At 43.4% G+C, this 27,697-nt stretch overlaps 1 protein-coding gene across 20 annotated transcripts in view; it reads left to right on the top strand.

Moving 5' to 3' along the window:
* Positions 1-27,697, top strand: part of KCNMA1 (potassium calcium-activated channel subfamily M alpha 1) — a gene marked incomplete at both ends in the record, with an annotated part of 758,887 nt that overhangs the window by 605,760 nt on the left and 125,430 nt on the right. For 9 of the 20 annotated variants that reach the window (XM_079697900.1, XM_079697893.1, XM_079697892.1 and 6 more), the window contains 2 exons: positions 8,561-8,647; positions 15,203-15,279. In XM_079697900.1, the coding sequence (XP_079554026.1) occupies positions 8,561-8,647; positions 15,203-15,279 (164 nt within the window). Of the gene's footprint in view, positions 1-1,739; positions 1,752-8,560; positions 8,648-15,202; positions 15,280-25,653; positions 25,828-27,697 lie in introns of all 20 variants that reach the window. The other 11 variants (XM_079697908.1, XM_079697903.1, XM_079697901.1 and 8 more) reach the window with 3 other exon arrangements.

Genomic DNA, 27,697 nt, shown 5'->3' with positions numbered 1-27,697 from the left:
GACTGGGTCTGGTCGAAATAGATAACACCCCAGTCAATATATGAGTTTGCGGTGAAAGAAGGAAGCATTGCATTAACAAGGAATTTTGTTGGCGTACTGTATGCGTTACAGATATAAGAGAGATGGTTTTTGCTCCCCAGTTCTTATCAATAGTTTTGGAAGAGAGCTCACTGAGAAATGCTCAGGCTTGTGTCCTCTGAAAGGACAACCATGCTTTTTTCCTAGCTATGCTAAAAAGTCTTCCTTTAGGTGCCCAAGGGAAGGGTGCAGATACCCTCCAACATACGCCTTAATAACTGAGCAGAGTGCAGGGCAAGACTAGAAGGTTCCTGCTATCATCATTTAAGGAGTTTTCATTATCTGGGTGAATGACTCAGTAAAGCCCCAAATGTGCAGTCCGTGTCTCTATGACCAAAAAAAACCCAAAACAAACACTGGATTGTAAGCCAGTCAATCCAATGTTCTCTGTTACCTTAACCACCAGATCAGATTGCTCACAAAGTCAATCTGATCACATGTTAAACTATTTTGAAAATCCAAATCAACCAAAAGGAAGACAAAATGGTAGATTTGGTGGCCACATGGTAGACCATGGTTGTAGCAGTTAACAACTATTTATGCAGATATACATTTTCCTTCTCTGTGGTGGCAAAGTGAAAAATATTATTTGCAAAAAACCCAAGAGTCCTTGGCTCTTTGCTGTTCAACAGATAAGGTGGATGTTTCTGGGATTGCAGCTTGCCCACATTGTTGCCAATACACACCTGTACCTGTGTAGGGGAAATGTGTATCCTGGGTTTCTGCAAATGATATTCTTCACGTTGCCAAGTCAGTAAATCTTTGTGTAATTCAATGTTCTCTCTTTATCACTTCTGTGTATCTCTTAAAAAAAAAAAGTCACGATGCAAGTGATCCTGAATAGCACCTCTCCACTATTCTGGAGTAATTTCATGGCAGGAAACTGCACCCTGAACCTTGACCAGCCATCTTCCACCTGCCACCTTTTGGTCACAAGGAGGGAGAGAGAAAGGCTGTTAATGGTTTGGTGTGAATCCACTGTCACCATTCTAAGAAAAATAACTCAGAGCTTTCTCTGAAGACACAATCTTTTCTTTGATGGATGTTCCTATTAATTCACAAATCAGAGATGTTTTCAATGAAGCCAGATTTATACATACAGATAGTTTTTTAGAATTTCCTTTTTCAGAAAAGGGAGAAAAGAACTTGTTTGGCTTGGTTTTGGCTTTCTGTGTGCAGCTGCCAGCTTTAATCCTCAAATGTGGCTTGGTCTCAGTGTGGAAGCACATTGGTTCTTTTGGAAAAAGGTGTGCTGGAGGGAATGTGGATCATGCCTCCGAGAAAACACAGGACTTACACACAATATCCGTGTTAAAAAGAACGGAGTTTCTGACCTTCCTGAGATAATAGTTTTGATTTTGTTTTTCATTTAAAAATGTCCCATTTCCCTTCCTCTCCCATTTCCTAAGTGATCGGGTGTGAAAATTCGGAGAACCCTGCTTCTCTTTTCCACGCCCACCCCGTGCCTCGGACCTGTGTGAACTGCCTCCTTTGTTGCTGTTATCCCACGATACTGTTTCCATGCTTTGTTGAAAAACCTTGTTTTCACACACATCCTTCAGATAATTTGAAACAAAGGTTTTATTCCTTCTACCCTTCTGGTGTCAGTCAATTTATTATCCAACTGTTTGATTTTCAATTCTTTTCTTGTCGTTTTGCAGAAGCCGAAAGCGGTATGCTCTCTTCGTTAACTTTCCTCCCAACTTCCACCCTCCGTCTTCACGTCTAACCACAGGACTAACCCTTTGCCAAGAATTCAGGAAGACAGAGATTATACATATATGCGTATATGTATATATAATCTCATTCCCTTGTCTAGTATATACATATATATGTATATATATGTATTTTTATATACAAACCTCTCTCCAACCAGAGTCCATAAAAATTGAAAGTAGCATATTGCTTTTCTCGTTTGATTTGTTGATTCTTTTGGATGACGCACTAACTTCTTTGCAGGAAACCTACACAAAAACAGAGGCCCAGTCCTGTTTTCAGTCATGGCACCACCGATGGGAACAAATGCTCTTAGAGTTGACAAAGGAGGATGCTCCTCTCCAGCCCTTGGTGTCTGTTTCTGTCCCGTCCTGATGTGTCTTGGTGCCATTTGTCTGCATACCACATCCACGTTCCCAGTGACCTCCTCTGCCCTGTGTCCGGTTTCCAGTTTGTAGAGCTGAATTTGTGTCCTTTTATCCACAAAACAGAGACCAAGCCCTTACACTTAACTCTTTTTCCGTATGCTAATTTTGATGATAACATTTGGCGTACTTTCTCTCTGGGCCAGTACTCAGTACAGACTTAGAACACTGCTACTAAATCTCCAGGTCATCACATTTGATTTACTGAATGAGTACTGTTTATTGAGATGAACTCATCATGGCTTTCTTTCTTCCCAGTGTGTTTGGGCATATTTCTTAATATGAAGTATCTTAACTTTCACCATGTGACCTCACCCTGTTTTGCTGCTGTTTTATGTTGCACGAAGCATGACCAAATCCTCATCGATAGATTTTTTTTCAACTTTTTGGGTTAATATTTCCAATGTCGTTTTCTCAAAGACAGTACTGTTGAAAACATACTATTGAGATGCCTACTCGTTCATCTTCTCTAGAGTTGTTTTGCTCTGTGATTGTAATCACTGTCATGTGTTTGTGTTTGTAATTGTGTGTGTGTGTGTGTATTTGTCTGGAACTCTTTCCGAAGTCAGATTCTTCTGTGATTTTATTGAGTAGAGGTGGCTTCCTGTCAGTTTGGTATTATTGATATGATCCAACTGCGAGAAGTTACTGCAACACTTTGCATCTTCAAAGGTCCACAGTGGTTGCACCTCTGCTGTTGACTTTTGGTCTTTGAGTGCTTTTATCTTGTAGTGAAGGCATGTTGTGATGTAGGCATGACTTGTCCTGAAGCGTATCAGAAAGTGACACAGCTTGCTCCCAGAACCAAATATCCAGCATGGTCCTTCCCAAATGAACTCTCTTCCCCATCCCATATGGCTACTCTTTTCCTTATGTGCAAAATAGATTTTAAAATGCCATTTCTAAACTTACGGAGATGGATTCAGGCTAAACAAGTCCTTGCCCCTGTCATTGGCAGACCACAGTGGCAGTCATTTGAGTGTGACCAACTGGGAGCAATCTTTATTATGCTGTCTCTGTGTCAGTGAATTGGGCTCAAATATATTGAAGCATAGACTACACACTGTGCTCTTACATATATTCTGTAAGAAAAGTGCGTGTGTCTAGTTGTGTGGGACTCCAGCAGAATATATTTTAAAGCATAGAAGTAATGAAAAGTGTCAGAAAGGCAATAAGATTTGAGATTTGGGGTTTCTGTAGGCTGTGCCCTAGCACAGCCCATAAACTGCAAGGCACCAATTGGGTCAAACAGAGTCCCACGCAATAGCAATCATCTATGACCTTGTGTGGTCAGAAAGGCCACTTCCCAGTGGCATGATTCATCTGGGCACAGCATGAGCTGAAGTTCTAGATGGTTCTTCTTGCTCTAGTTAATGAAGTCCCATTAGCTTGCTAGACACAGATATAATTACCATGTTATCAGGTACAAACTATCTTCTCATGTGAGTGATATTTTTGTAATTGCTCAGGGAATGGTACGCTACACCTATCAAAATTGGGGGTGGGGAGGAGAGAAATATGCACCTGTCATAGTTATCCATAATGGATAAAAGTTTCCTTTAAAAAAAATATCTGTTTCCATAGAATTACTGATCCTTGGTTGTCTCCAAAAAAAGCAAATTGAAGAAGGAATAGCTAGATGTTTCCCAGTTGTTATGCATAAGTGGTGGAGAAAGGGAATAAATCATTTTGCCCCATCAAGCCCCAAATCTCCAACCTGACCAATGTTCAGCAAGAGATACACCATGAAATGAGTTGCAGCTTGCGAGCTGGAGCTCCCTTCCCGGAGGGACCCGACAGGATGTTTCCCTGTTAGACTGAGCCCTGCTAGCAGTTTCATGTGAATGTATTTCATGTTTAGGAACTGGTATTTCAGTTTCTAAGTGAGTGGTGTTTTCAATATTGAAATCAATTGTTCCAACTCCCCAAGTGACATGCCATTTATATCTCTATATATTTACATATTTATAGTTAATGCACCTGGGAGATTCTTAGCTCATTGGCCAACCCCCTAGAAGAGGTGTGGTCACTCCTTTGATAGGCCTGACTGGTAAGAATTGCAGCTTGCTCTTTGAAAGAACAGCTGTGACTACCTTTCTGTTTATTAGAGAGGGAAAGAAGACACTTTTGGAACTGAGACCACTGCTTATGGTTTTCATTCATTCAACAGATAGTTGAAATGTGCCTGTTGCATTCAGGGCTCTAAACTGGCTACTATGAGAAACTTGTTTACAAAAGTAAATAAAATAGGATTATGTTTTTCACTCTTTTACTTAACTATGGGTTCCCTACAGAAAATACATCTTTGCTTCATAGAATGGATAAGGGGCCAAAGAATAAGTCTAGATACAAAACTAGTTTGAGAGCAAAGGAAAAAAAGAGAGACAGACAGCAAGAATCCTTGGGGAAGGGACCACACCAACCCTTTGCCTCCAGCTGTTCCTGAATGGTTTCAGTTGAAATTAACAAGGTCATAAAAGAAAGAGGATAATTTATAGTTCCTTGAACTGAGAGAAAGTCCACCCCTGCCAAGAAGATGTCCCCATTGGAATTCTGCTAATTGATATATGGACTTTTTTCTTAGAGATTTTCTTGATTCTTCACATGACACATCTTGAAGTTTATCTCTGATAAGCTAGTGAATTAGACAAAATTGGAGCAAAAGCCTGATTTAAAGTGAGGCACAAGGAGGGAGACTTTTGGCCGCCGTTGGAGCCAAACAAACTTAACATTGGATGGTCTTTTGAGATCAAAGATCTTTGGCAAGATTTACATATTCCCATTAGAAGGTCAATAACATATTCTAAGGGTAGCAGGCATTTGGCAGGGAAAAAAGTTACTTCTGTCTAGGATCCTTATCTTTTTATATTTTGAAAGAGAGGAGGATTTACTCGATTTAATAAACTTTCTAGATTTGGAATGTGGATAGAAGACTCAATGTCTAAAATATCAAAAAGAGTAACATATTTCCTCAGAGAGACTTTGAAACTTAGTACCCTTACACAGGAAGTATTATATGCAAAGTTCCCCTGAAATCAGGGGCACCTGCTTCTTTACCAAACCCTTAAATCTGTGAGTGGAATCCAGCACAACGAGCCTCCTTATGTATCTAGATGTCTTTCCTTCATTGTTCTCGAGAGCTGACCTCAGTCTTTCAGTTCCTGCCCAGAAGGCTGCCTTAGCCTGATCGGTATACTGCAAATGTGCAAATGATTCAGCCTCACATCATTACATAGAGATGATGTAAAGCCTCTCCCCCATGTCCAGAAGAGAACTAGAGGGCATCCTGAAATCCCACGGTCACTGATGTCCTTGGAGGTGCTTTCAGTACCTTAACAATCAGCCATAACGTTTAAAGAACAGAGAGATACTCCACTGTGTAACCAATAGGCAGTCCAAATGAGCCCATCTCCAGATGTGGCATGGAGATAAAATGTTTCAGATACTGCGGTCGATATAGAGGTCTTTCAATGCCACTGGGATGCCTCCTAGGTAGTTTATTAGCACCAAAGACAAAATGAGAGCTGTGATGCTGTGAGAGATTATCTACCACTTGTTTAGTTGTTGTAATTACCCGGCTACTAGTAATAGTGACCATGTATTAAGAACCTACTATGTGGCCCTCACTCTGCACATAGTATGTACTTTAATTCTCTTAGTGACACTTTAAGCTAGTGATTATTCACCCCATTTTACAGATGAGGAGAGTGAGGTTTATCAGCAGGTACATGCCCAAGGCCAGGACCTGAGCTTGGCTGCCCGACACAGGCACCTTCTCCCTTAACGGCAGCGAAACTGAGATTTGAACACAAATGTGCTCTACATCAGTGCCCAAAGTCTTTCCCCTCCACCACACTAACTTGACTAAAGCAAGGCTTGAAGGCTGTAATAAATTATCTCAACCTGCCGTCTCTGGAATGACAGTCCCGAATTCTCACTGTGTGCCAATTCACTGTTGCTATAGAACAAAGGAAATGAAAAGAAACTTTCCATTGATGGGAACCATGACACAATGGGCTTGATCACTGGAGTGCAATTAATGAAGCGTATGATGTAAAAAAGGGAAACAGGGTTCTGTGCGAGGCTTGTTTTGCGCATATATGTCACCAAGACATTGATGAGTGTCAAATTTCCTCTTTTGAATTGTATTGTTAAAATCATGATAGGATTTTTTTTCACTCAGAAACTTTTTTTTACACGCTTATATGAATACACATCAAAATGTAGGCTTATCCAACTTTAAGGAATTAGTTCCTTTAAACTTCAGAAGAACCCAGAACTTTTCATGTATGTCGCTGTATATTATTCTGGAGTGTATAGTTCTTCACGCTGTAACTTTTTATCTCATTATAGACAGGGTGTTTTGATAAGAAGTCCTGTGTTCCATTCCATGGGGCCAGCTAAAGTGATAATTTTGGCATTTGGGGGGCATTTTTTTGCAATAATAAATAATAAAAATAATCACTAATATGCATTGAGCTTTTGTGCATCATCTTCCTTAATCCTCTGAAAAAAGACTGTGCTTATCTTCATCTCCATCTCATAGGTGAGGCAATTGAGTTCTAGGAAGATTTAGTACCTTGCCCAAAGTCAGACAGCTACTGAATGGCAGGGCTGGAATTTGGACATAATTTCTGATGGCAGAACCAGGGCACAGAAGAACTGCCATGCAGGCAAGGGGGTAGGAAAGTGCAAAATCCAGCATCCTGCCTTTCTACAACATTCCACTTACTTGGATTTGAAAAAGGGATCCATCTAAACTGTGAAGAAACTCTGACCCTTTTCCTCCCATGATCCTGAAAAGTCAGAGGGCTCTTAAACCAAGGTGAAGAGGTGTTGTAGGAGTGATTGGGAGGTGCCTGTATGGAGCTTCTGCCCATCGCAAGCTGTGCTGTTAGCATGGCCTGCTGCTTCCTGACTGGCGGGGAATCTCGCTGTTGTCTGTGGTTCTAGGGCAGAACACTCAAATCTTCATGGACTTTTGCTATTATTTAGTGTTAATCGCAACAACATCACAGGATTGGTTTCCCCCTGTCAGGTCTTGTTATGGGTAGTGATGGAACTTCTTGTGACCACAGACATTTTGCAGTAATGATCTGCTGTGAGTTCTCCAAACAGAACAAAGGTTCATCTGCGTCCTTCCTGTCTTGCTACAGACACATCATTTTGTTGGCCGCGGCACTTTTTGGTAATGGTTTTACCAGCAGTAAAAGATTACACGTTAAATACCATTCTCTGTTTTGATTGTTTTAGACAGTTGAGGACTTCCTTTAGCCTGATTCCAAACATCTATTACCTTAAATGCCAGCTTTTCAGATCAAAGAATACCTCTGTCGTATCTGGTGCTGCATTTACAATGCCTCAATTCCGTGTCCATTAAGCCCAAAGCCTCATCTCAGTCTTTGTGTAAGATAGCCCTGTATTCTGCTTTTGGTCTGAAGACAATTAAACTTGTTTGTTTCTTCCATTTATTAGATTAGGATACATTTATCTCTTCTGTCAGTCCAAACACAACTTGGTCAGCTAATCTATTTATACCACTTTGAAACAGGGCAGGGTATATTTAGGTTCATACTTCCCTGCAGGGGAAGTTGTTTTAGGGATAATTTGCATTCATTTTCTAATTACAGTTGGCCCCAGTGAGGATATACTAGACACATACCTTAATCAAACACTCCCATACATCTTTGTAAACAGCAGACTAGAATCATTAAGTATTTCCAACTGCTGGCATTTTTCTTTCTCATTGTTAGGGTAGGTCCAATTCTTTCTACCTAGGCTGCACATGGAATCCACTTCCATGGCCTTATCAATGTCATGCAGATGTTCTGTTTGCTTCTGCATTGGTTACAGGTGTCCCGTACCATTCCCTGCAGTAGTATGTGGTGTGCATAAATGTATGTTTCTGTATGCATATAGGGGTCCCATTAATGCTCTGTCATCTAATGGAAAATTAGTGTAGCCGTAGCTCTATTAGACCAATAACACTCAACATTGACTGTCAACAGCAATTTCCAAAAGGATATGTTATTAGGAACTTTGCTTCAAATCAGAAGCCCATGGCAATCCCATGTACAAACCTGGCCCTAAAACCTGGATTTGCTTTGATATCTGCAACTGGGAGTATGCCAACCTGGGAACTGGGCAGCAGACCTTTATGATGGTGTTATCCAATTAAATGTGTGGGACAGTGGATGTCAGGCTGTAGACAAAATCTTTGGGGAAAGCATTAGACTAGTGGGCCCCCTATAAAGTTAACAGTACGGTGTAGCCTTCAAGGTTTTCTTCAGAACACGACCTCATAACTATGTCTTCTTTGTTTGTTTTTGTTCACTGAGCAGTATATTAATTAATCCTGGAAACCACCTTAAGATCCAAGAAGGTACTTTAGGATTTTTCATCGCAAGCGATGCCAAAGAAGTTAAAAGGTAAGAGTTTATTTTCACTTGCCTTCCTTTTTGGCTCAGACCTATGTATCTCCATCCACTGAGATATGCTTTCAGTGTGTACCGGGCCCTAACCCCGAAGCTTCTTAACATGTCTGTGGGCATCAAATGGTGCTGAATCTTAGGAAAAAGAGACTGTGCTTTCAAATGCTTCCATGGATTCCTCTTCACACAATCAATTCCACACCTTTGAATTAGAATAATAACATTTTAGACCTAGGAGGCCCTAGATACCTGCTCTTTCATTTTCCATGGGAGGAAAGTGCATCCCAGGGAGCCTAAGTGATTGTTCAAGATCATCCTGTTTCTTGATGACCCAGAACAACACAACATAGGATAACCGGCCCCTTCTCTAGTGCCCTTTACTTAATATTATCCAGGCAGATTTACTCGAGAATTAACCGTTTTCTACTTTAAGTGCCACATGGAATCTCAAAAGGTTTGGATTAATTTCAGATGAAATACTAAACCGGCTGTATTTTTATTGGTGGCCTTCTAGGTAAGTGGCTGAAGTCGTCAGGTTCACTTCTTAAGCCTCTGTAGGTACAGCCCAGGATTTCATTGGCCTCAGCGTTTCATGACACTCTTATTAGTATCCTCAAACTTGTTTAAGCAGCCCAGGAAATCATAGGGTTTTTTGCAGAACACCATGGAACTATTGTTATATTTGATTCTAGCCTGTGAACTAGGAAAAACTTACTAGTAGAAAATGTGACTCAGGTGGTCAGACAGGTCACTCAGCTCAACAACAGTGTTACATAAAATATTTTAAATAAATGATGAATTGTCAAGATCTATCATTTTTATATAAGCCTATTGTCTTCATTCAGTGAGCTCCTCCTCAAAGCCAGGTCTGTGCTAGGTGATCTGTGTTCTTTAATGCTACTCCACAAAATAACCTGGTGAGGTAGGTCTTCTAAAGCTCTTCAGGCTTTGGTTTCCTCATCTGTGAAATTGAGACAAATGATTTGTTCAAGGCCATGCAGCACATAAGCAAGTGGCAGAGCCCAATTAGAACTGGTCTTTCCTTTTCTAAAAGCCACATTTTCGACCACACTTAATAATACTAGCAAATTCTTATGCAGAGTTCAGTGTGCGCCTGCACTGTTCTAAGAACCAGGTACCAGGTGTTGATGAACTCATTTACTCTTCTTGACAAACTCAGACAGGTACCATTACTATTCCCATTTACATGCGAGGAAACTGAGGCACAGGTTGGTTAACTAACTAGCCCAAAGTCACACTGCTAGTGTAAAGTCAGGATTTAAAACCAGGAAGTCCCATTCCAGAACTTATGTTCTTAATTATTTATTTGCCAAGAGGTGAGCCTGCCATGCTGAGTACAGACCTATGAGATTTGATAACTGACACTTATTTTCTTCTTCTTCACCCACTCTTACAAACTAGCCATACTAGTTATAAAAGCTTTTAGGAAAAAATGGGGTGGAGAAGCAAAAAAAATATCCTTGAGATTGAGGAATCTAATGATTTAAATTTACTTCTGGAAATTGGGAAAGGATTGCCATTATTCAGGTGTGGAAGAGGAAAACCTCCTCATCTAGTTCCTGGATCCTCACCTTTTCCAGGAGTACCCCTGAAACTGGGCTCGCCTGAGAGAGGAAAGTGAGGGTAAATGAGACTGAAGCCCCTCCAAGTCTTCTGGGAGAGAAGGTTGTGCCCCCGTCCAAACTGCGAGGCACAAAAGCTGGAAACAGCATCTCAGCACCATGCATGGGGGCTGGGAGCACAGCGGCACCATCGATCACATGTACCTCCCAGATAGCAAATATAATATGAAGCTCCCATTTGTGTAATTCTATTTCCTGTTGCATCTCTCACTAATGAATGTCACGAATACCAGGCAGTCCAAAAAACAAATTTCCTCCTATATTAGGGAGTGCAATATGTCTCATTTCAGTGCTTTATGGTATTCACAAATACATGCTGACACAATCAGCCTCAACACCAGCCTGTAATTTTCCATGGTGTGTGATGTGTCAAGAGCAAATGCCGTCAGTTAGGGGATTTCGAATAGATGAAGACTGCAGAAAACCACAGAAAGGACATCGGAGGTTTGAAGGAAACTAAACAAGTTTTGTAAAAATGGAAAAGTAGATTATGATGATCTAGTAGTGAGTTTGCACCCTCTGCTGCAAAAAGGCAACGGAAGAAGTTAATGGATTGTAGCTCAGAGAAACTTTCAGATGCAGTGTTTTAGGAAAAGAGGAGTGAAAGCCTCCAAGCGTTCTCATACTCCTTCATTTATCAAATGTGTGTAGGTCACTCACTTCTGAGACCACTCTGTACTAGGTGCCAGGGAAGCAGTGGTGAACAGTGGGGAGAAGATGCTGCTCTCATGGGCTCACATTCTGGGGGGAAGAGAACTGCAGTTTTGTTTATTCGTGGTACAAAGAATTAATGCAGCTGCCACTGATTTAGATTGGAGGTAAGTGACGGCTGCTCTGAGGGAGAAAGATTTGAGCAGAGATGGAGGTGATGGGAAAGAATCCATCATACAGAGATCAGAAGGGAAGAGGAGACACGGTGGGAACAATTTTGTCATGTTCAGGGAACCTAGAGGAAGAAAGTGGACTAGATGAGGTTAGAGGGAAAGGCAGGAGCTCGTTTCCATAGGACTTTTTACAGAGGTTGTGTTAGTATAAAATGGAGTCGTGGGTGGTTTTAAGCTGGGGGTGATGTAGTCTGATTTGTGTTATTAAGAGATGTTTCCATCTGCGTGGTAGAGGATAGGATGTAGTAGGGTGTGAGAGGAGGCCAACAGACTCACGGACTAGTTCAGGTGGGACATGATAGCTTGTGCTAGATTGGTGAGTGGAGGTGGAGAGAAGTAAGCAATTCAGGATATATTTTAGATAGTCTGTAGGACCCACTGATGAACTGGATGTTAGAAGTGAGGGGAAGAAGAGAAATCAAAAATGGAGCCTAGATTTGGAGCTTATGCAGTTGGGGGCATGGTGGCTCCATCTTACTGAGATGGGGAAAACTGGGGAAAGAGCAAGTTTGAGGTGGTAGGAAATCAAGAATTCTATTTGGACTAGGATAAGCAGGCAGGACATACTAAACATGCACATGGAGATGTCATAAAGCCAGCAGGACCTGAGATGCTGGCATTCTGGGAAAAGGTGAGGGCTGGAGATGTAAATTTGGGTGCTGTATCAGTGAGGGTCCTGGCGAGAAACAGATGACACACTTAAATGGGAAAAGGGAGGAGAGTTTTATGAAGGAACCATATAAAGCTGTGGGCAGAGAGTTAAGGGAAACTAACAAGGGATGGCAAAGCACCCCAGAGCTAGCAACAGAGGGGAGCCACTCTCAGCCCTGGATCTGCAGACTCAAGGGGAAGGAGGGCTGTCAGAACCCAGAGAGAGGGATTATAGTGTAGGAAAGGCTGCCTGGCAGGAGCCGTGTCCTTCAGTAGAGAAATGTCACTACTACCATTTCATGACCACCCTCCAGTCTCCTGCTGTCTCCCCCGCATTGGCCAAACAACAGGAGAACCTGAGGACAAGGAGATCCTGAAGGCCAGCCTTGCAGGATGCAGATATGGTCTTGATGATGCATGGGGCCAGGTCACCAGCTGTTTGGAGAAGGGGTGGGAGAAGAGGGAGTGGTGAGGAGGGCAGAGAGGATTGACATGGGAGGAGAAGGTACGGGGGTGGGGGGAATCCCGAAGAGGGTGAAAAGGCCCCCGGAATCCACAGCCATGGATTTCAGGTGAGGTCAGTCGGCACAGAGGTGTGTCCTTTCCCCAGCAATGCTCAGCTGCTTGGGTGCAGGTGTGCAGTAGGGCGGGGCTTTGCCAGGTGAGCATGAGAGGCAGAGATGCGTGGGGAAGAGAATGGTGCCTGCAGAGAAGTGCCACTTGGCAAAAATCAGCTGGAGCTTAGGTACTCTGCTTCCTTCAGTTGGGGGGGGGTGGTGTCTCCAGCTCACCACTCATTAACTTTACCTGTCTGGCCCATCGAATATTTCACTTTCAGAATCCAGCTTTAATTCATGAAGTACTCATACTTTGTCTTTTCAATAGTCTCTTCAGACTCATCATCCTCTCACCATCTCTTCAGTAGAGATGTGTTAAGACCTTGGGCTCTGGCACTAGACTGTGTGGATTTGAATCCTGGCTCTGCCACTCTTAGCTGTGTGACCTTGGGCAGGCCACTTAACCTCTCTGTGCTTCAGTTTCCTTATCTGTAAAACAGAGATAATAATATCTCCTTCAAAGGATTGTTCGAGGATCAAATATGTTAATGCTTATAAAATGCTTAGAACAGCTCCTGGCCTATAATCTGTGCTCTATAAATGCTGGCTGTTATTTTTGTTACAATTATTATTATGTGTAGCATCAAATGGGGGAGAAAATGGCCAAAGGAAGTGGAAGCAAAATCACTTCCTCCTTTCCTGGCCTTCCCCTTTCAGGGCAGGTCATCACTGATTGGGTTCTTAGCCACATTGTCACTCAGACAAGCTGTCAGCGACCTTTCCTTTTTTGCAAGATTGATGAGAACTGGCATTTAAATAGTGGATGAGCTGATGGGGTGGAAAGAACTTTGGGCTTGGATTTAGAAGTCCTGGAGTCGGCCAAGGTCCAGACAGAATAGAATAGCTTTGGGCAGGTCACAACAACCTCCTCAATTTACAAATGAGGACATTGAGTCCCAGGGACTTTGACTGCAGGATCTGCAAGACCTCTCCCAGATCCCAGAGTCTTAATGTTGGTTTCCAACCAGTGCCAGCCATAAATGAAGTCCTGTGGAAAAACAAAAAGGAACCAAGAACAAAATGGTCAAGAATTATGTTTATTTCTTTATAGCCCGGGTCAAGGAAAGACTATGTTTATCCCTGGCATTCAGTTGCATGTTGGGAATGGTGAAGGTGGTGAACCAAGGATTTTGTTAATGCCCTTATCCAGAGGGCTGTTCCAATGAATTTTATCACAGCATCCCCCAGTTTTGAAAGGACACAGGCCCCCAGTGTGATTCTTCTAGGCCCTGTGCATTTTATTTTGTTTCATTTATTCCTGTGCATTTTATTTTATTTTAATTAATTAATGTATGTATTTATTTATGGCTGCATTGGGTCTTTGTTGCTGGGTGCGGGCTTTCTCTAGTTGCAGAGAGTGGGGTCTACTCTTCATTGTGGTGCGTGGGCTTCTCATTGCGGTGGCTTCTCTTGTTGCGGAGCACGGGCTCTAGAGCACAGGCTCAGTAGTTGTGGCGCACGGGCTTAGTTGTTCCACGGCATGAGGGATCTTCCCGGACCAGGGATCGAACCTGTGTCCCCTGCATTGGCAGGCAGATTCTTAACCACTGTACCACCAGGGAAGTCCCTATTCTTGTGCATTTTAAATAGTGCTCCGGGGCTTCCCTGGTGGCACAGTGGTTGAGAATCTGCCTGCCAATGCAGGGGACACGGGTTCGAGCCCTGGTCCGGGAAGGTCCCACATGCCGCGGAGCAACTAGGCCCGTGCGCCACAACTACTGAGCCTGCGCATCTGGAGCCTGTGCTCCGCAACAAGAGAGGCTGAGACAGTGAGAGGCCCGTGCACCACAATGAAGAGTGGCCCCTGCTCGCCACAACTAGAAAAAACCCTCGCACAGAAGACCCAACACAGCCATAAATCAATCAATCAATCAATCAATCAATCAATAATAATAAAAAAAAATAGTTCTCCAATGATCTTGTTTTGTCTCATCCAGGATATCTCCGACACAGCCAATGAACCTTGTAATCATATATTAACATTTGAGTCACAGGAGAGGATTTTCTTGTTGGCTGCTTCCTCTGGGTCTCCTTCTATCCAGCCCAATCCTATAGTACCCTCTGCCCACCCCATCCAAGGGGTCCCATGAGCTGCGTTCCTTAGTAAGAAGAAAACCTTCAGTGATGATGTGTACTCAGGCCTGGATGGTATGGGAGTGAGTCCAGCCAGTTTGGGAGTAAATATGGGCTATGATACCCCAGAGGGAATTTGACAGAGGGCCCCTTTGACTTTCCTTTTCCACCTTCCTCCTCAACCTCTCTCGCTCTGGCTGACAAGAGAAGGTGCTTTCCAAGTGAGTAGGCTAATATTTTTATTTGACTGAGGAATGTCACCCTTGTGCCCCTTTAATACCTATTTGACCAGACCGTGAGGATGTTGGAGATGTATTTAACTTCCTGCCGAGGGCCCAGAGCTGGTTGCCCATGTGTTCTGAGGAGCAGCATTTAGAGCTGTGCTCCAAAATGAAAGAGGAACAAGCAGATGTGGTGTGTCACGTCAGCAGTCTTCTCTCCCAGCTCCTTTTCAAATAAAAGTTTATGAAGAGAAGCACTAACTCAAATCGCAGAATCCTATGTTTGAAATAAATGGTCTCGCAACAAACATTTCCGTCTGTAAACGTCTAAACCTTTCAGAAGATTAAAGGAAATTAGTGCTGGCGTGTTTCATTAATTTGGCACCATGGTGGAGGAAATGTGGTCCTCATTTCACTTGGGTGGATTATGAATCGTGTCAGTTTTTCCATTCTTTTCCTCCAGGGCATTTTTTTACTGCAAGGCCTGTCATGATGACATCACGGATCCCAAAAGAATAAAAAAATGCGGCTGCAAACGGCGTAAGTAGTGTTTCTTTCCCCCTTCCCTCCCTCTTTCCTTCCTTTTTTCCCCAAATTCATTTCCCTTCTCCTTTTCCTTTTAAAGAAACACTAAACATCAAGAGGATTCTTGAATATGTTTATGTTTCACCCTGCAGTTTAAAGAGACATGAAATTAATACCTGTCCTCACTTGATCAGAGCAGAGGATGGAAAATCACCACCATCAACACCTCGGCGTGAGCCTCATGCCTAATCCCCACTTCTTGACTCTGAAGGGATGCCTAGGTAGATGTGTCCAGTCAAACAGAGCAAATGCAGTGTATGAGAAGGAGGGCAGCCAAGGCCCTGGAGGAGGGAGTGGTTTTGCATAGTGATTTCCGGTGGATGGGAGGCTGTCAAGTGTAAAGATGGCCGTGCTAGGGCTGATGGGAAACTGGGTCTGAGGGTTCGGTCTCCCAAACGGGAGCTGGCTCTCTTTGCATTTGGGATTCCTGCCAGTTTGGGTACCAAAGGCCAGAGTTTTCAATTGTGATACCCTCAGACTGACCCAAGGAAGGAGCTTGGTCATCACCAATGGGCTTTATTTGCCATTGGCCCGGTGACCAACCTCAAACACCATTGCTCTTTGGGATAGACTAGATTGGGCTTGATAGCTCCTGACATATCGTCTCAGACTCCTTACAAAGCAGCTTGCCACTGGAACTTCTTGAGAAGGATATGGTAAATCAGGAATGGTGGATGGTGAGCTCTCGAAAAACTAGGGCTTAAAGTGAGGTTTGCAGTCATTATGTTGCATTGCCTAATAGAATTTGTTCACAACCCTGGAGAAAACAACAATAGTGATGCCTTCCTTCCCATGGTGATTTAATGTTTCCAAAGCTCTCTATGATCATTATTTTTGTTGTTCCTCACCATAACCCTGCATATCTGGCAGATGGTGTTATTAATCCCATTTTACAAAAAGAGGAAACTGAGGCTCCAAGTTTCATTGGGAGGATGAGATTGCTGAGAGTCACATAGATCCAACAGACAGGGGTTCAGGCTCACCCGAAGGTTTCTCTTGGTGCTGTGCCCTAGTCTTTTTTCTAAGAGAGAAGGGCAAGGTGGGTGAAATTGGGTCTGATGAGTAAGAACCCAACTATAAAGGATCACCCCATAAAATACTTTTTCACAAGCACACACCAGACAGAAGAGCACCATTCCTGAGGTACGCTGACCAGAGCAAGAGCTTCTTTCACAGAAGCCGTAAAGGGGAGCACAGGAAGTACAAAATCAGTGAGACATAAACACCACTCTGCTGGAGCATGGAGGAGGCACTCAGCCTCGTGGGCAAATACCATAGAAACACTTTTGGTCTAGAGCAGTTTCTGTAGGAATCTTCTTGGGCTGCTTCCCAAGCTTGGGGCAGCTTAGGTCCACTGTTCTGCTCCCCCTTCTCCACTGACTTAACACACACGGCCCCTTCCACCCAGCTCTGACACCTCACCACAATGAGTACCCATACGTCAGGACAGGAACCTCTAACTTCTTGGGGCCTAAGAACTATCCAGTTCTGACAACCTACCAGGAAGAGCATCCAAGGGCCTATAAAGGCACAGAACAGACTCACTCCCCAACCAATCCCCCAAACTCCATAACTCAAAAGGCCCTCCTCACCAGGCAGTGCTCCCAGCCCAGCTCAGTTATCTGTAAACACAGAAACACAGCTCAGCTGACCAGGCATCACCCAGCTCACTTCCATCAGAAGGAACACAACATCCCAAGGCAGAAGTACGTGAGAGAGAGTAACAAATACAAGAGGATGAACCCATGTCAGAAAACACTTGTAGTGGAGAGGGTTGGGGAATGTAGGAGAGTATCGAGGCCCATAACCCTTGACCAGATATTTGCCGGAGAACCTGGCCCCACGGGGGTATCAGTGAAATGACGAGGCTGCTTTCACGTGTTGATCAGTCATTCACATATATTCGAGTGCCTTCTTTGTGCAAGGTGCTATTCTGGGTGCTAGGGATGGAGCAGTGAACGAGATAGTCCCTGCCCTCCTGAAGCCTTCACTCTAGTGAATGGGGGCAAGCAATGATCACAGAAATAATTAAATGCCTTCAGACAGAGACAAGTGCTCTGAAGAGAGAGGAGACTGCCTGAGGGTGTGAGGGACCTGGTAGGGATGCTGCTTTAGCTAGAAAGGTCTGGAAGACCTCCTTTGAGAGGTGACACTGAAGCTGAGACTCAGTCCATGTAGACAGAAGAGCAAGGGCAAAGGTAGGGATACGTTAGTGGTGTTTGAGGTAAGGCAGGAAGGCCAGTGGTGCTGGTGGGATTGGGGAGAGGGTGGTAGGAGACGAGGTCAAAAAGTCAGGCACAGGCCTGGGAAGAAACGGGGTTTTAGTGCTATGATAAATACGACCATTGGAAGAGTTTAAACAAGTTAATGACATCATCAGTTCTTCTTTTAAAGGATCTTCCTGGTGACTGGACAGAGAACAGGCTCTAGGGAGGCACGAGTGGAAATGGCAGGAGGAAGAGTGAGCGTCTCTGACTCCTGCTCTGATGCTGGAATGTTCCTCATAGGGCACTATCTATAGTAGAACCCAGCAGACTGATTTTTAAGTCCCTAGAAATGAGGATTTGGCCTCTAGGATATTTTTCCATCTTGGTTCCAGGCAAGCAAAGGGCAGCTGACTTTAACTTCATCCTGGAGAGAGAGGCACGTAATTGTTTGAAATAATTCTGCTCTCCTCATTACCTTTAACGTTGGTTCAGCTAGTGAATCGAATGATCTCCCATCCTGCGCGGCACAGATTGCTACAAAAGGACTGTCTCTGCAAAGCCAAGCCGGTGTGACAGGGCCTTGATGTCTCTCTCTGCACCCCTCTTGGGCTCCTTGTCTCATAGAGGCCCTCAGCTGTGAGGTTAATGTTTGATAGCAATCAGAATTGTCCAGATATCATTCTTCCTCATTAAAAGGTCATAGCCTGTGTTACAGAGGGCGGGTTGTGGATGTGTATGTGTAAATTGTGGTCCGAATAAAACGAATGATTAAACATGAACGTCCTAGGGCATACCAGGCAGGTTAGGAAATTGGCGAAGATAGATTTTGGTTGCAAAGAAACTTTTGTTAGAAGTAGAGCTAGAATTATTAATAATGCGGGGCGGGGGGGGTTCCTGCCTTTGAATGCACATTGCCTGGTGCCCTAAGTTGGAAAGGGCAGCTGACCCATAGTCAACTGCCCAAACCTGTTAGGCCAGGTATTAATAATTCACCCTGGAATGATAAGTTTCCGGGAGGGCAGAGCTGATGACATCAGTGGTCTTTATCTACAGTTTTCTAACCCTCCCCTCCCAACCTGGCTTTTCCCTTTCCAAATAACCCTCCACCCAGCCCCCAACCTCCCCATTCACCTTCATTCAACAGCCTTAAACATCTTGCGTCATACTATCTGGAGAAATATCAAGTGTGCACACTCCATTTTTGGAAATCCTCTGGTAGTATAGTTTAACTTTTGCATTTTTTCCCATTTCTTCATAGTTCTCCATCAAGGAAGAGAGTCAAACTCAGCTGTCTGGCCAAGGAGCAAGTTCTCAGAATCTACTATTTACCTATTTTCTTTTTCTGTATAACAAACCCAGTCTAATGATTTACATTTTCTCCCCCAGCCTCTATAAATATTTGCCAAAAGGTGGACTCCTAGGGGACAAGTCATGTCTAAATTGCTGTGTTTGAAGGAATTTTCTTTAACTTCTAATCATTGACATATTTTTGATTTATTTTCTTTCTCTTTGCTGCCTTGGAATACTGCCCTTACTCTATTTTAACTGCACACTGGTAGTGATATATTGTGAGTAAAACGGGTTCCCAGCAGCCCGGAGTCCAGTTCCCCCTGTCTTTCTCTAGAAGAGATACTTCTTTTATTTTCTGTACAGTTGCAGTTTCTTTTTTCTTTTGGTATTTATGTTGCATGTAGCAGTGACATCATGCCCCAACTCCGTCTGCAGAGTAGCCTGGAGCTGGAGAACCCTGCGAGCAGGCAACCCCTTTCTGTTCATCCACCTGCCCCCCCACCCAACCCCCGCCAGCCTCTTGCCAGCTTCTGGCGCTGTCTTATTTTTCCACTTGAAAATAAGACCTTAACAACAGTGTTTCTCTTGAAGGCCTTGTCTCAGGACCTTTAGGGGACACTGAGTCAGCTGAGGTAATTACCACTAGCTCTAGATGCTTTGTCAGTTGGGGTTCATTGTCCTGCTTGCCTTTGATAAATTATACTTGGTCTCCTCTGCTATTAAGCTTGAATCCCTATCCTGAAGGAAACACATATGCTACATATATATTCCTGTGTTGTGATATATATGATATGTACCAGTACTTTATATGTAAAAATGTACATTTTTATATATAAGCATAGAGATATTATATAGAGAGAGTGATGTATTTATTACACCATATGTGCCTCTCTATACGAGAAAATGCTTGAGAGAGAATTAATTGGACACCCAGCTTTGGGACTGTAAGTATCTAAACTGCCTTACTGGAGACAAGTATTTCTACAGTGGTAATTATTTCCTATAGTCTATGAAGCACCTTGCTTTAAAATAAAATTTCTCCCTCAGTAATACCTACTAGGACATACCTAGTTCCTCTCTGGGTGTTAGGCATCTTGCAAGATCCATTTACTTGTTTAAGGAAGAAAAAGATGGCTTGAAGAGAACATTCCATTTCATTAATGAGCTATGTAGAAACCAGAATGAGTAAATATAAGTCTCTGAGCCCCTGAATTACTCCTGGAAGAGGACCGTCTCTCCCTGCAAGCTGTGGCAATCGACGAGGAGCTTGTAGGCCAGTATTTCTGTGTGTGACTTAGAGCAGTGCTGCTTTCAGCGGCACCAGCGATGAGCATACGTCTTTACTCACCTACAAGAGACCCAACCTGCAGACCAGTCCAGCAGCCCTGGAGTTTGCAGGAGATGTCTCTGCACCTGGTCCTCTCCTGCTCCTTTGCAGAAGAAGAGGCAAGTTGGTCATCTGGTTTGGGCTTAGTCTTCACAGTTTGAGGATACGGAATGCTCAATGTACCAACAAAACAAAACAATGACCTTCTTCAGTTCAGAGCAAAATTCTGCCCAGATTGACTCCATGGCTCCCTTTATCTGCAGAACACCTTGAAAAATGACTTCAGGGCATGAACCACGTTCCTACCTGCAGAGCTGCCTACTGTATCGAATGATCTTTCAGAACTGGAGGGAAACCGTGATGTCAATCAACAAACAACTCTCGTGCCAAGTTCCTCTGTCTTCTCCAGCCACAATATGGTGTTGAGGGAGGGTCAGCTAGTTTGGTGTGCTCTCTGCTGCTGACAGCAGCTTTTTCTTTCCCTTCTTTCCGTTCTTGGAAAACCACCTGAAAGGTCTTTCTCCTTCCTCCAGAAGCTAATCAGAGGAATTTTGCTAAGTGAAGACATCGTTCCTCATTTATAGGACCTGAAAGAATGCTCTTGGATTCCCACTGTCCCATCCAACAAACGCCTTCACCATTCACCTCGGTGGACTTTTTCTTCCATGGATATTTTAACTTAAAATTTTATTGCTGCCGAGCATATGAAGAGCAGCTCCAGAGTTAAGGCTTGGAAATAATCCTTCCTTCCTTGGGTTGATTTTAAACAGGAAGTTGCACTCTGACAAGTGTCTGTGAATTGAATGGCAGGGTTTTTTTTTCTTCTGCCCCAGTCTTGCCTTGAATTGCTCCATTTGAAACCTAAAATATTTTTTCCCCAGCAGTTGGGAAAATGTCACCTGAGCTTTTCAGTTCAGCACTGCTTTCCCTGCCCCTTCCAACCCACCCTGGAAATTAAGATTCTACAGTTAGAAATTGGCTGACACTTTGGTTGCTGGTGCAGGAGGCAGATGGAGCTGAGAGCAGGATGGGGTCCAGCTCCCCCTTCCATTCCAGGCTTGGCTCCGAAGGGCTAACCAGCAGAGAACCTGAACTTGACAACCGATTGTCCGTTTGACACAAGGAAAGAGCAGTAACTAAGCTACATCTACAGCAACCCCTTCTCTACAGGTTTTCTTTCTCATGATTGAGACCTTTGAATATATAAGAAAAGTTGTCCAAAAGTACGCAGGGGAAATCTTCCAGTTCTCAATCTTCCAGTAAATGGCTTTGATGAAGTCCATGAGGGAAATGCTTTTATTTTGTCTCTACAAATAGCACTAGGAAGTCATAATGGAAACAGTGGATGAATATCCACTTCATCGTGGGGAAGGCAAGCACATAAAAGCTTTTTCTCAAACTGTAAAACTTCTAGGACAGAGTTCTTGGAGGAGAAAGGTGAGACCCAGGGTCTTGGCAACTGCATAACCTCTTTGCATCTGTGGCGCCAGTCCAAGAACAAGAACCTGATGATGTGGGCCAAGGAGAAAACTGAGTCTGCAGAGGCTTCTGTTTCTGCTTTCTCCGAGTTAAGTCGGCCAATGGGGGCAATTAATTGAGCATAAAGTTCCAAGAGTACTAAGATGGAATGACAAGTAGCTGCAGCATTAACACCTCTGAGAGACACACTCTTGTCTGTTCCCTGTCTCAGGAAGCTACAGCAGGGCTTTAAGGAGACCCAGCCAGCTGGTGCTGAAGTGGTCCTGCTCTGCAGACCGTGGCTGCAGAGCCGATGTGCTTGCAAGTTGCCACTTTTGACCACTCTAGGACCATGTCCTAGAACCTCTCTCGCCTTCATCTCCGCTCTTTTTTAAACATCTGCTGTGGATTGGGAGAAGCCATTGAATTGAAATGACGCTGCACGTTTCAATTCTTAAGAGGCACACAGCATCCTCTCCCAGCTAGTTCAGGTGCTCTGTTAACTAGCTGCACTTCCACATAGATCCACTAGATGTCCTCACAGATCTACTTAGTATTACCATTGAGATCCTGGGGAAAACTCCCTTTTCTGAGGATTGAGATTGAGGAAGAGAGCATTGGGTGACTGGATAAAAAAGAAAATCAGCAAACACCAGAGGAGAGAGGGCACTTTATGTGGCCAGGGAGTAGATAGGAAACTTACTTCTGTTTTAAATAAATACTGAGACTTTCAAAATTGCTCCTTGAAACCTAACCTTGGGAGTTTTAAGTGGCACTCTGATATCTGAAATTAACCTTCGAACCTACATCAGCTCTAGAAAAGGAAACAATCATGGAGACATGGAAATAAAATACCGGTGGTTCTGGATATCCACAATTCACTGAAACAAAACTGAAGGATTAGGAAGCAGAGAGTGTCAAGGGGGATGAGGGATGGTATTTTCCGAAGTCGGAGGTCCACGACTTAATTTTGATACAATTTTATTTTACAACCTGAGAGTATAGTTTTACACACAGAGTATCCACTTCTCCTGGAACAGCTACCACCAGAGAGGCAAATCCTCATCCATTTTTAGTTAAAGAGCTTGTTCGTGACTCACAAAATGGCCCAGAGGAAGGCTCTTCCTGGCTGGGACACACATCCTTCAAGCCTGATGGATCACAACCACCAGATGGGAGGTCAGAATGGGCCTTACCTTTTAAGAAAGTGGACCCAGAAGTATGTAGGTGAAGACACCCGATAAGGGGTCAGTGAAAATGGACTATTCCAGAAGTAAAGCAAAAGAGCCAACCTCGCAGTTGGTGGCACCTTGGTCTAGACATTGTAATAATTCACAAAGGTTTGTCAATGTGTGGGGCTCAATCATTTTTAACTGTTTCTGTCCTGTCTTTGAGCCTCTCATCCATCATTCTTGCTGATTTTTTTTTTTCCTTTTTGTGGTGGTGCTTGTTTGTCTTCTGAGATTTCTATTTTGGATTTGGTGTGACTGTAAAACTGATGACTGGGAAGGAATGAAGAGAAATAGCATGTTTTCTTTTTTATGCATATACTGCTTTGGAATGTGAGTGCTTACAATTAACATTTAATCTTCTTATAGCAAATGGTTTTTTTGCTGCTTTGATTACCAATTTCAGCTTGTTCCTGCATGCTAACACTATGAAATTTTAGAACAATGCATGGTCTCCAGAAGAGCCAACAATAACAATTGCAAACAGTCCCTGAGAGGCACTGGTTTGAAGTTGTGTTTCCTCCTGAACCCTTATCAAGTAGGAGGTTTCAATCACCCATTATGATGGGCTTACCTCTGACAAAATCATTTTGAAAGTTATTCCACCCCCATCCTCCCTCCCCTTGTCCTTAAAGACGGTATATATATAAGAACTTTCTTTCCCTATAAATGTGTCAGAGTCTATTATTGTATATGAACCCAAAATGGCAGTATGGAAACGAAAACCAGGCACTGTTGCTAATGAGAAGCATAGCATTTCAGAGTTTGATGGGCTTCTCTTCTGCTACAGCATTTGATTAAATTTTTTTCAAAACAATTTATCTACAGCAAAACAAAAAAATCATCTTCGTTTCCCTCTGTATAAATAACAAGTCAATATTTCCAGTAAAAGAATTAAGAAGGAAAAAACAAGCAAGTGGTCTGCGAGTTGTACACCAGATCTGGATGCATTTAAAATAACTTTATTTCATGTCTTCAACTGAAGACTGTTTTGCCTTTCTCGACTTCGACAACTGCTGTTTGGGGTGTCTGGGCAATCCCACTGTGCCTTCTAAATTCTTCTGATTCAAATGCTATAGTGGAACTTTTTCTTTTTTCTTTTTTCTCATAAAAGCTAAGCTCAGGAATGATGTCCCACGCATTGAACAGGGCTGGGGCTGCATGATGATGATCTGAACAACTGACTAGCTAGGATGCCAAAAGAACATGTCGCTAAAAGTGTGAGCCAGGATTACAGGAATGGAGTTGCTGCTGAAGGGATCTCTCATTCATCTGCCCCAGTGCCTGTTCCTCACAGTCATAATGTTACCCCTGCTTGACAAATAGACTGTATGGCACGTCATAAAGGTCTTAGAACAGGACTTGACCCATTGGAGAGATTTAAACCCCTCTTCCTGGTGACTGTAACATTCAAAACCACTAGCCATATTTTAAAGTAAGAGTGCAACCATTTCTCCACTAAGAAAAAAAACGATGGGGGAAAAATGATTTTCACAGTGGAAGGTGTGGGCACAGGGAATAACACCTCTCCAATTCAGCTGACTATTTGGCTGTGATGCTTGGAATAAACATGAATTCTTCTCCCATCTTACGAAAGGAGCAGGCAGGTTCATGCTAAGGATAAACCAAGATGTTTGCCTGCTGTAGCGTCAAAATGAGGTACAAAAAGCTTCTCTTGTACTGAAATATAAATTGGCTTGAAGGGTGAGGGTGCAGGGCCTTGAGAACTATTACAGTGATGTCCAACGACTTCTGTACGTTAGCACTCAAGTTGGATTCCCAGGCAGTGCAGAACCTATGATATTAGCTTGAGAGGAGCTATCAGTGCCTCGCGCAAATCTTAGTAAGATATTTTACGTGGGATCTATTCTCTCGTTTCATGTTTTGTAATTTTTCATCTATTTTTGGCTGATATTTTCTATATAAGAAAAAAATATGGTTAACCAATAGCCCGATAACTTTCTGAATTTTTTTTTGCGGGGGAGAGAAGAGCAGATGCGATTTTCAGATTCTCTCAGCTTCAAGCAGAAAATACACCCATGAGTAGCTAAATGCATTGCAGCAGACCAACATCTCATATGCTTTGGGTGATTTCTTATTTGTGAACTGCCTTTAATGTCAAATAGGCAGCGTTAGCCTTGAGGAGCTGCATTTCTTATATGGACAGATTTGGGTATTTGCTCTGTCAAGAGTAAATTTAAATTCCTGTAGGCATCATGTAAACTCACTCTGGGGAAGTTCAGCAGAGGCATCCTCAGATTCTATATTAACACATAATCGTTTCATATCTAATTGGATGAAAGCTTGTCCCAGCCTCTGCCTAATGCCCAGAAATGGATGGAAATTAGAAAGCCTACATACTAGATATTTTTGCATCTTGCAAAAACCATTTATTGTATGCAATAAGCAATTAATTGATTGGCTGTGTGTATTTTTTGTCCTCCTGTATTAATTGTGCCAGGGGAAAAAATGTTGGTTACATTTTTTGCTGTCTCTAATGTGTGCTGCTTCTCATCCAACAACCCGATTGTCATCAGCCATGTCCTTTCCCGTGGTCACCCGCTTTACCCAGGGTAGAAAAATAATATGCAACAGCCTTGGGGGACTCTACAGGCAATTGATATTTTCTCTGCTTTTTCCAATGTACAACCAAAGTGTTACCAACAGTTCTCTCTGCATTTTTTTTCTGGGTCAAGACTGTTAACGTGAACTAAGACCTGTGTTCAATCCCTTCAGCTCCCTTCCAGCTGCCTTGCTGTGTGTGACCTTGCCATTAACTACCGCTCTTCCTCTCGTCCCATCCAACCCATGGTTATAGCCAAGATGTCCATCTACAAGAGAATGAGACGGGCATGTTGTTTTGATTGCGGACGTTCTGAGCGTGACTGCTCGTGCATGTCAGGCCGTGTGCGTGGTAACGTGGACACCCTTGAGAGAGCCTTCCCACTTTCTTCTGTCTCTGTTAATGATTGCTCCACCACTTTCCGTGCCTGTAAGTTTAACCCCAACACATACAGTTCCATGTCTGTGCTGTCTGTGGCATCACCCCCGTCTCGTGTCGTGCCCTGTGGTGCTGTGAGTCAGTCGGGCTGATGTTTTCCTCCCAGTGTATGTGGTGATGTGTTGCCCTCGCTGCCTGTGTCACTGTGTACGTGCTGGGGAGGCTTCCCTCCCTATTCTGTGAACTTGTTGTGTTTCTTGTAAGAGCGTGCAGGCTGTGATATTATAATCCAGTGATATTATTCCTCTTTCCTTTAAGTAAATATGCTTGGAAATAAATGTGAAAGCACAGCAAACACTATATTGATACAGAGATGCATGGAAATGTATATCTTACTATTTGGGGAAAGGGGTTAGACATCAGATTGGGTTGAAAGGAGGAAGGAAAACGGTTTAGAGAGAACAAGCCAACTCTGGCATGAAATTGCTTTTAGTGAGCTTGGATACTTTCCAAAATATAACAGGGTTTCAATGCAGATGGGTATTTTTTTTTTTTTACTGTGTCCCCCTAACCTGTATCTCATTCCTCCAGTGCCAGATTGCCTACTATGCTCTGAAAAAGAATCTGCCAACCTATACAGACCACTGGTTTCTAGAGCTTCCCCTCAAAAAGATGACTCATTCAAAGGATCAGTCCATTAATATCTTTCATTTTTTTCTAGAAATATAGCCCCCTGTTTAAGGTATCTTGTAGCAATTGTGATTCCAAATAACAACAAAAATCATAAGCCAAGAAGCTCCGTGGTTTCCTTGAGTCCATCGTGCAGCCTTGGGGTCAGTCTTTGCCCCCCGCAAGTTCAGAGGTGTTCAGGAGTCTCTCAGGGTCTTGCAGTGGCAGCTGGCGAGGCTGAGCTACAGCAGATTCCCGAGCACCTCTCCCTGCCCCCACACTATCCTTGTCTTCAGCATGGACTTTGCTTGTGTTTTACTGACATGGTACTTGGGTGATGCTACTGAAAGCTCCAGCTTGTTCACTGAGGGGCCTCATCTAAGGGCAGAAGAGGTTGTGCTTTGCTTGAGGATTTGGATACCTTAAAGTATGGCTGTCACCTTATTTTCACATTTTTGGTAGCATGGGCGGTAGAAGACAATCCTTCTGTGTTCATCCCTTCCTCTTGAAAGCACCCACCATGTTTGCTGGTAACCATATTATCCGTTCTCTTTTCTTCCAAGTGCCCAGAGCTGGTTGAGCTAAATTTTCACCAGCAGCAGTTAATTTATACTGGCAACAAGGAGGGAAAAGAGCATGCGGTCCCAGCATGGTGTGCTTGTGTGGCAGTGATCTATGGGACGTCCAGGGCTGAGGGAGCCCTCACGTCACTGTATGCAGTGGAGTGTGCCATGCCCAGTGCTGATGTTTGAAACCACAGTTCAGGTCTGAGACATTATTGTGCTTGGAGCGGTCTTAGAGGCATTTGGAAAAGTTCGATCTAGGACCAGTGAATCATCATCGTCTCTGATTTATGATTCACTGCTCCATCAGAACAGTGCCAAGGGACGGGATTCATTTTTTTAAAGTGATCCTGAATAGACATGGTGTTGAGAGGGATTTTGGACTGTCCCATCGTATTGGCCTAAAATCCTAGGAAGGAAATTTCCTTTAAATCTTTCTTGCGCATGCCGTAGTACATGCCCTTACTCCTTTATTCTCATCACAGTTCTGTCTGGTTCCTATGACACCACCAAGGTGAACTCGGTCACGACCATACAAAGAATTTGTTAGTTTACAATGTATGGCGGGACACCAGTTTCAAAGACAGGAGCTGGGGAGGAGGAGTGGAGGGGTGAGCTGTGGTGGCCCAGTTTGGCCACATCTCTTTGATTGATGGTGGTGAGTGTAAGCACCAGCCCCCTCGGTTACC

The sequence above is a fragment of the Hyperoodon ampullatus genome, assembly GCF_949752795.1.
Source record: "Hyperoodon ampullatus genome assembly, chromosome: 1".
Classification (NCBI taxonomy): domain Eukaryota; kingdom Metazoa; phylum Chordata; class Mammalia; order Artiodactyla; family Ziphiidae; genus Hyperoodon; species Hyperoodon ampullatus.
This window is presented reverse-complemented; position numbering and strand designations above follow the sequence as displayed.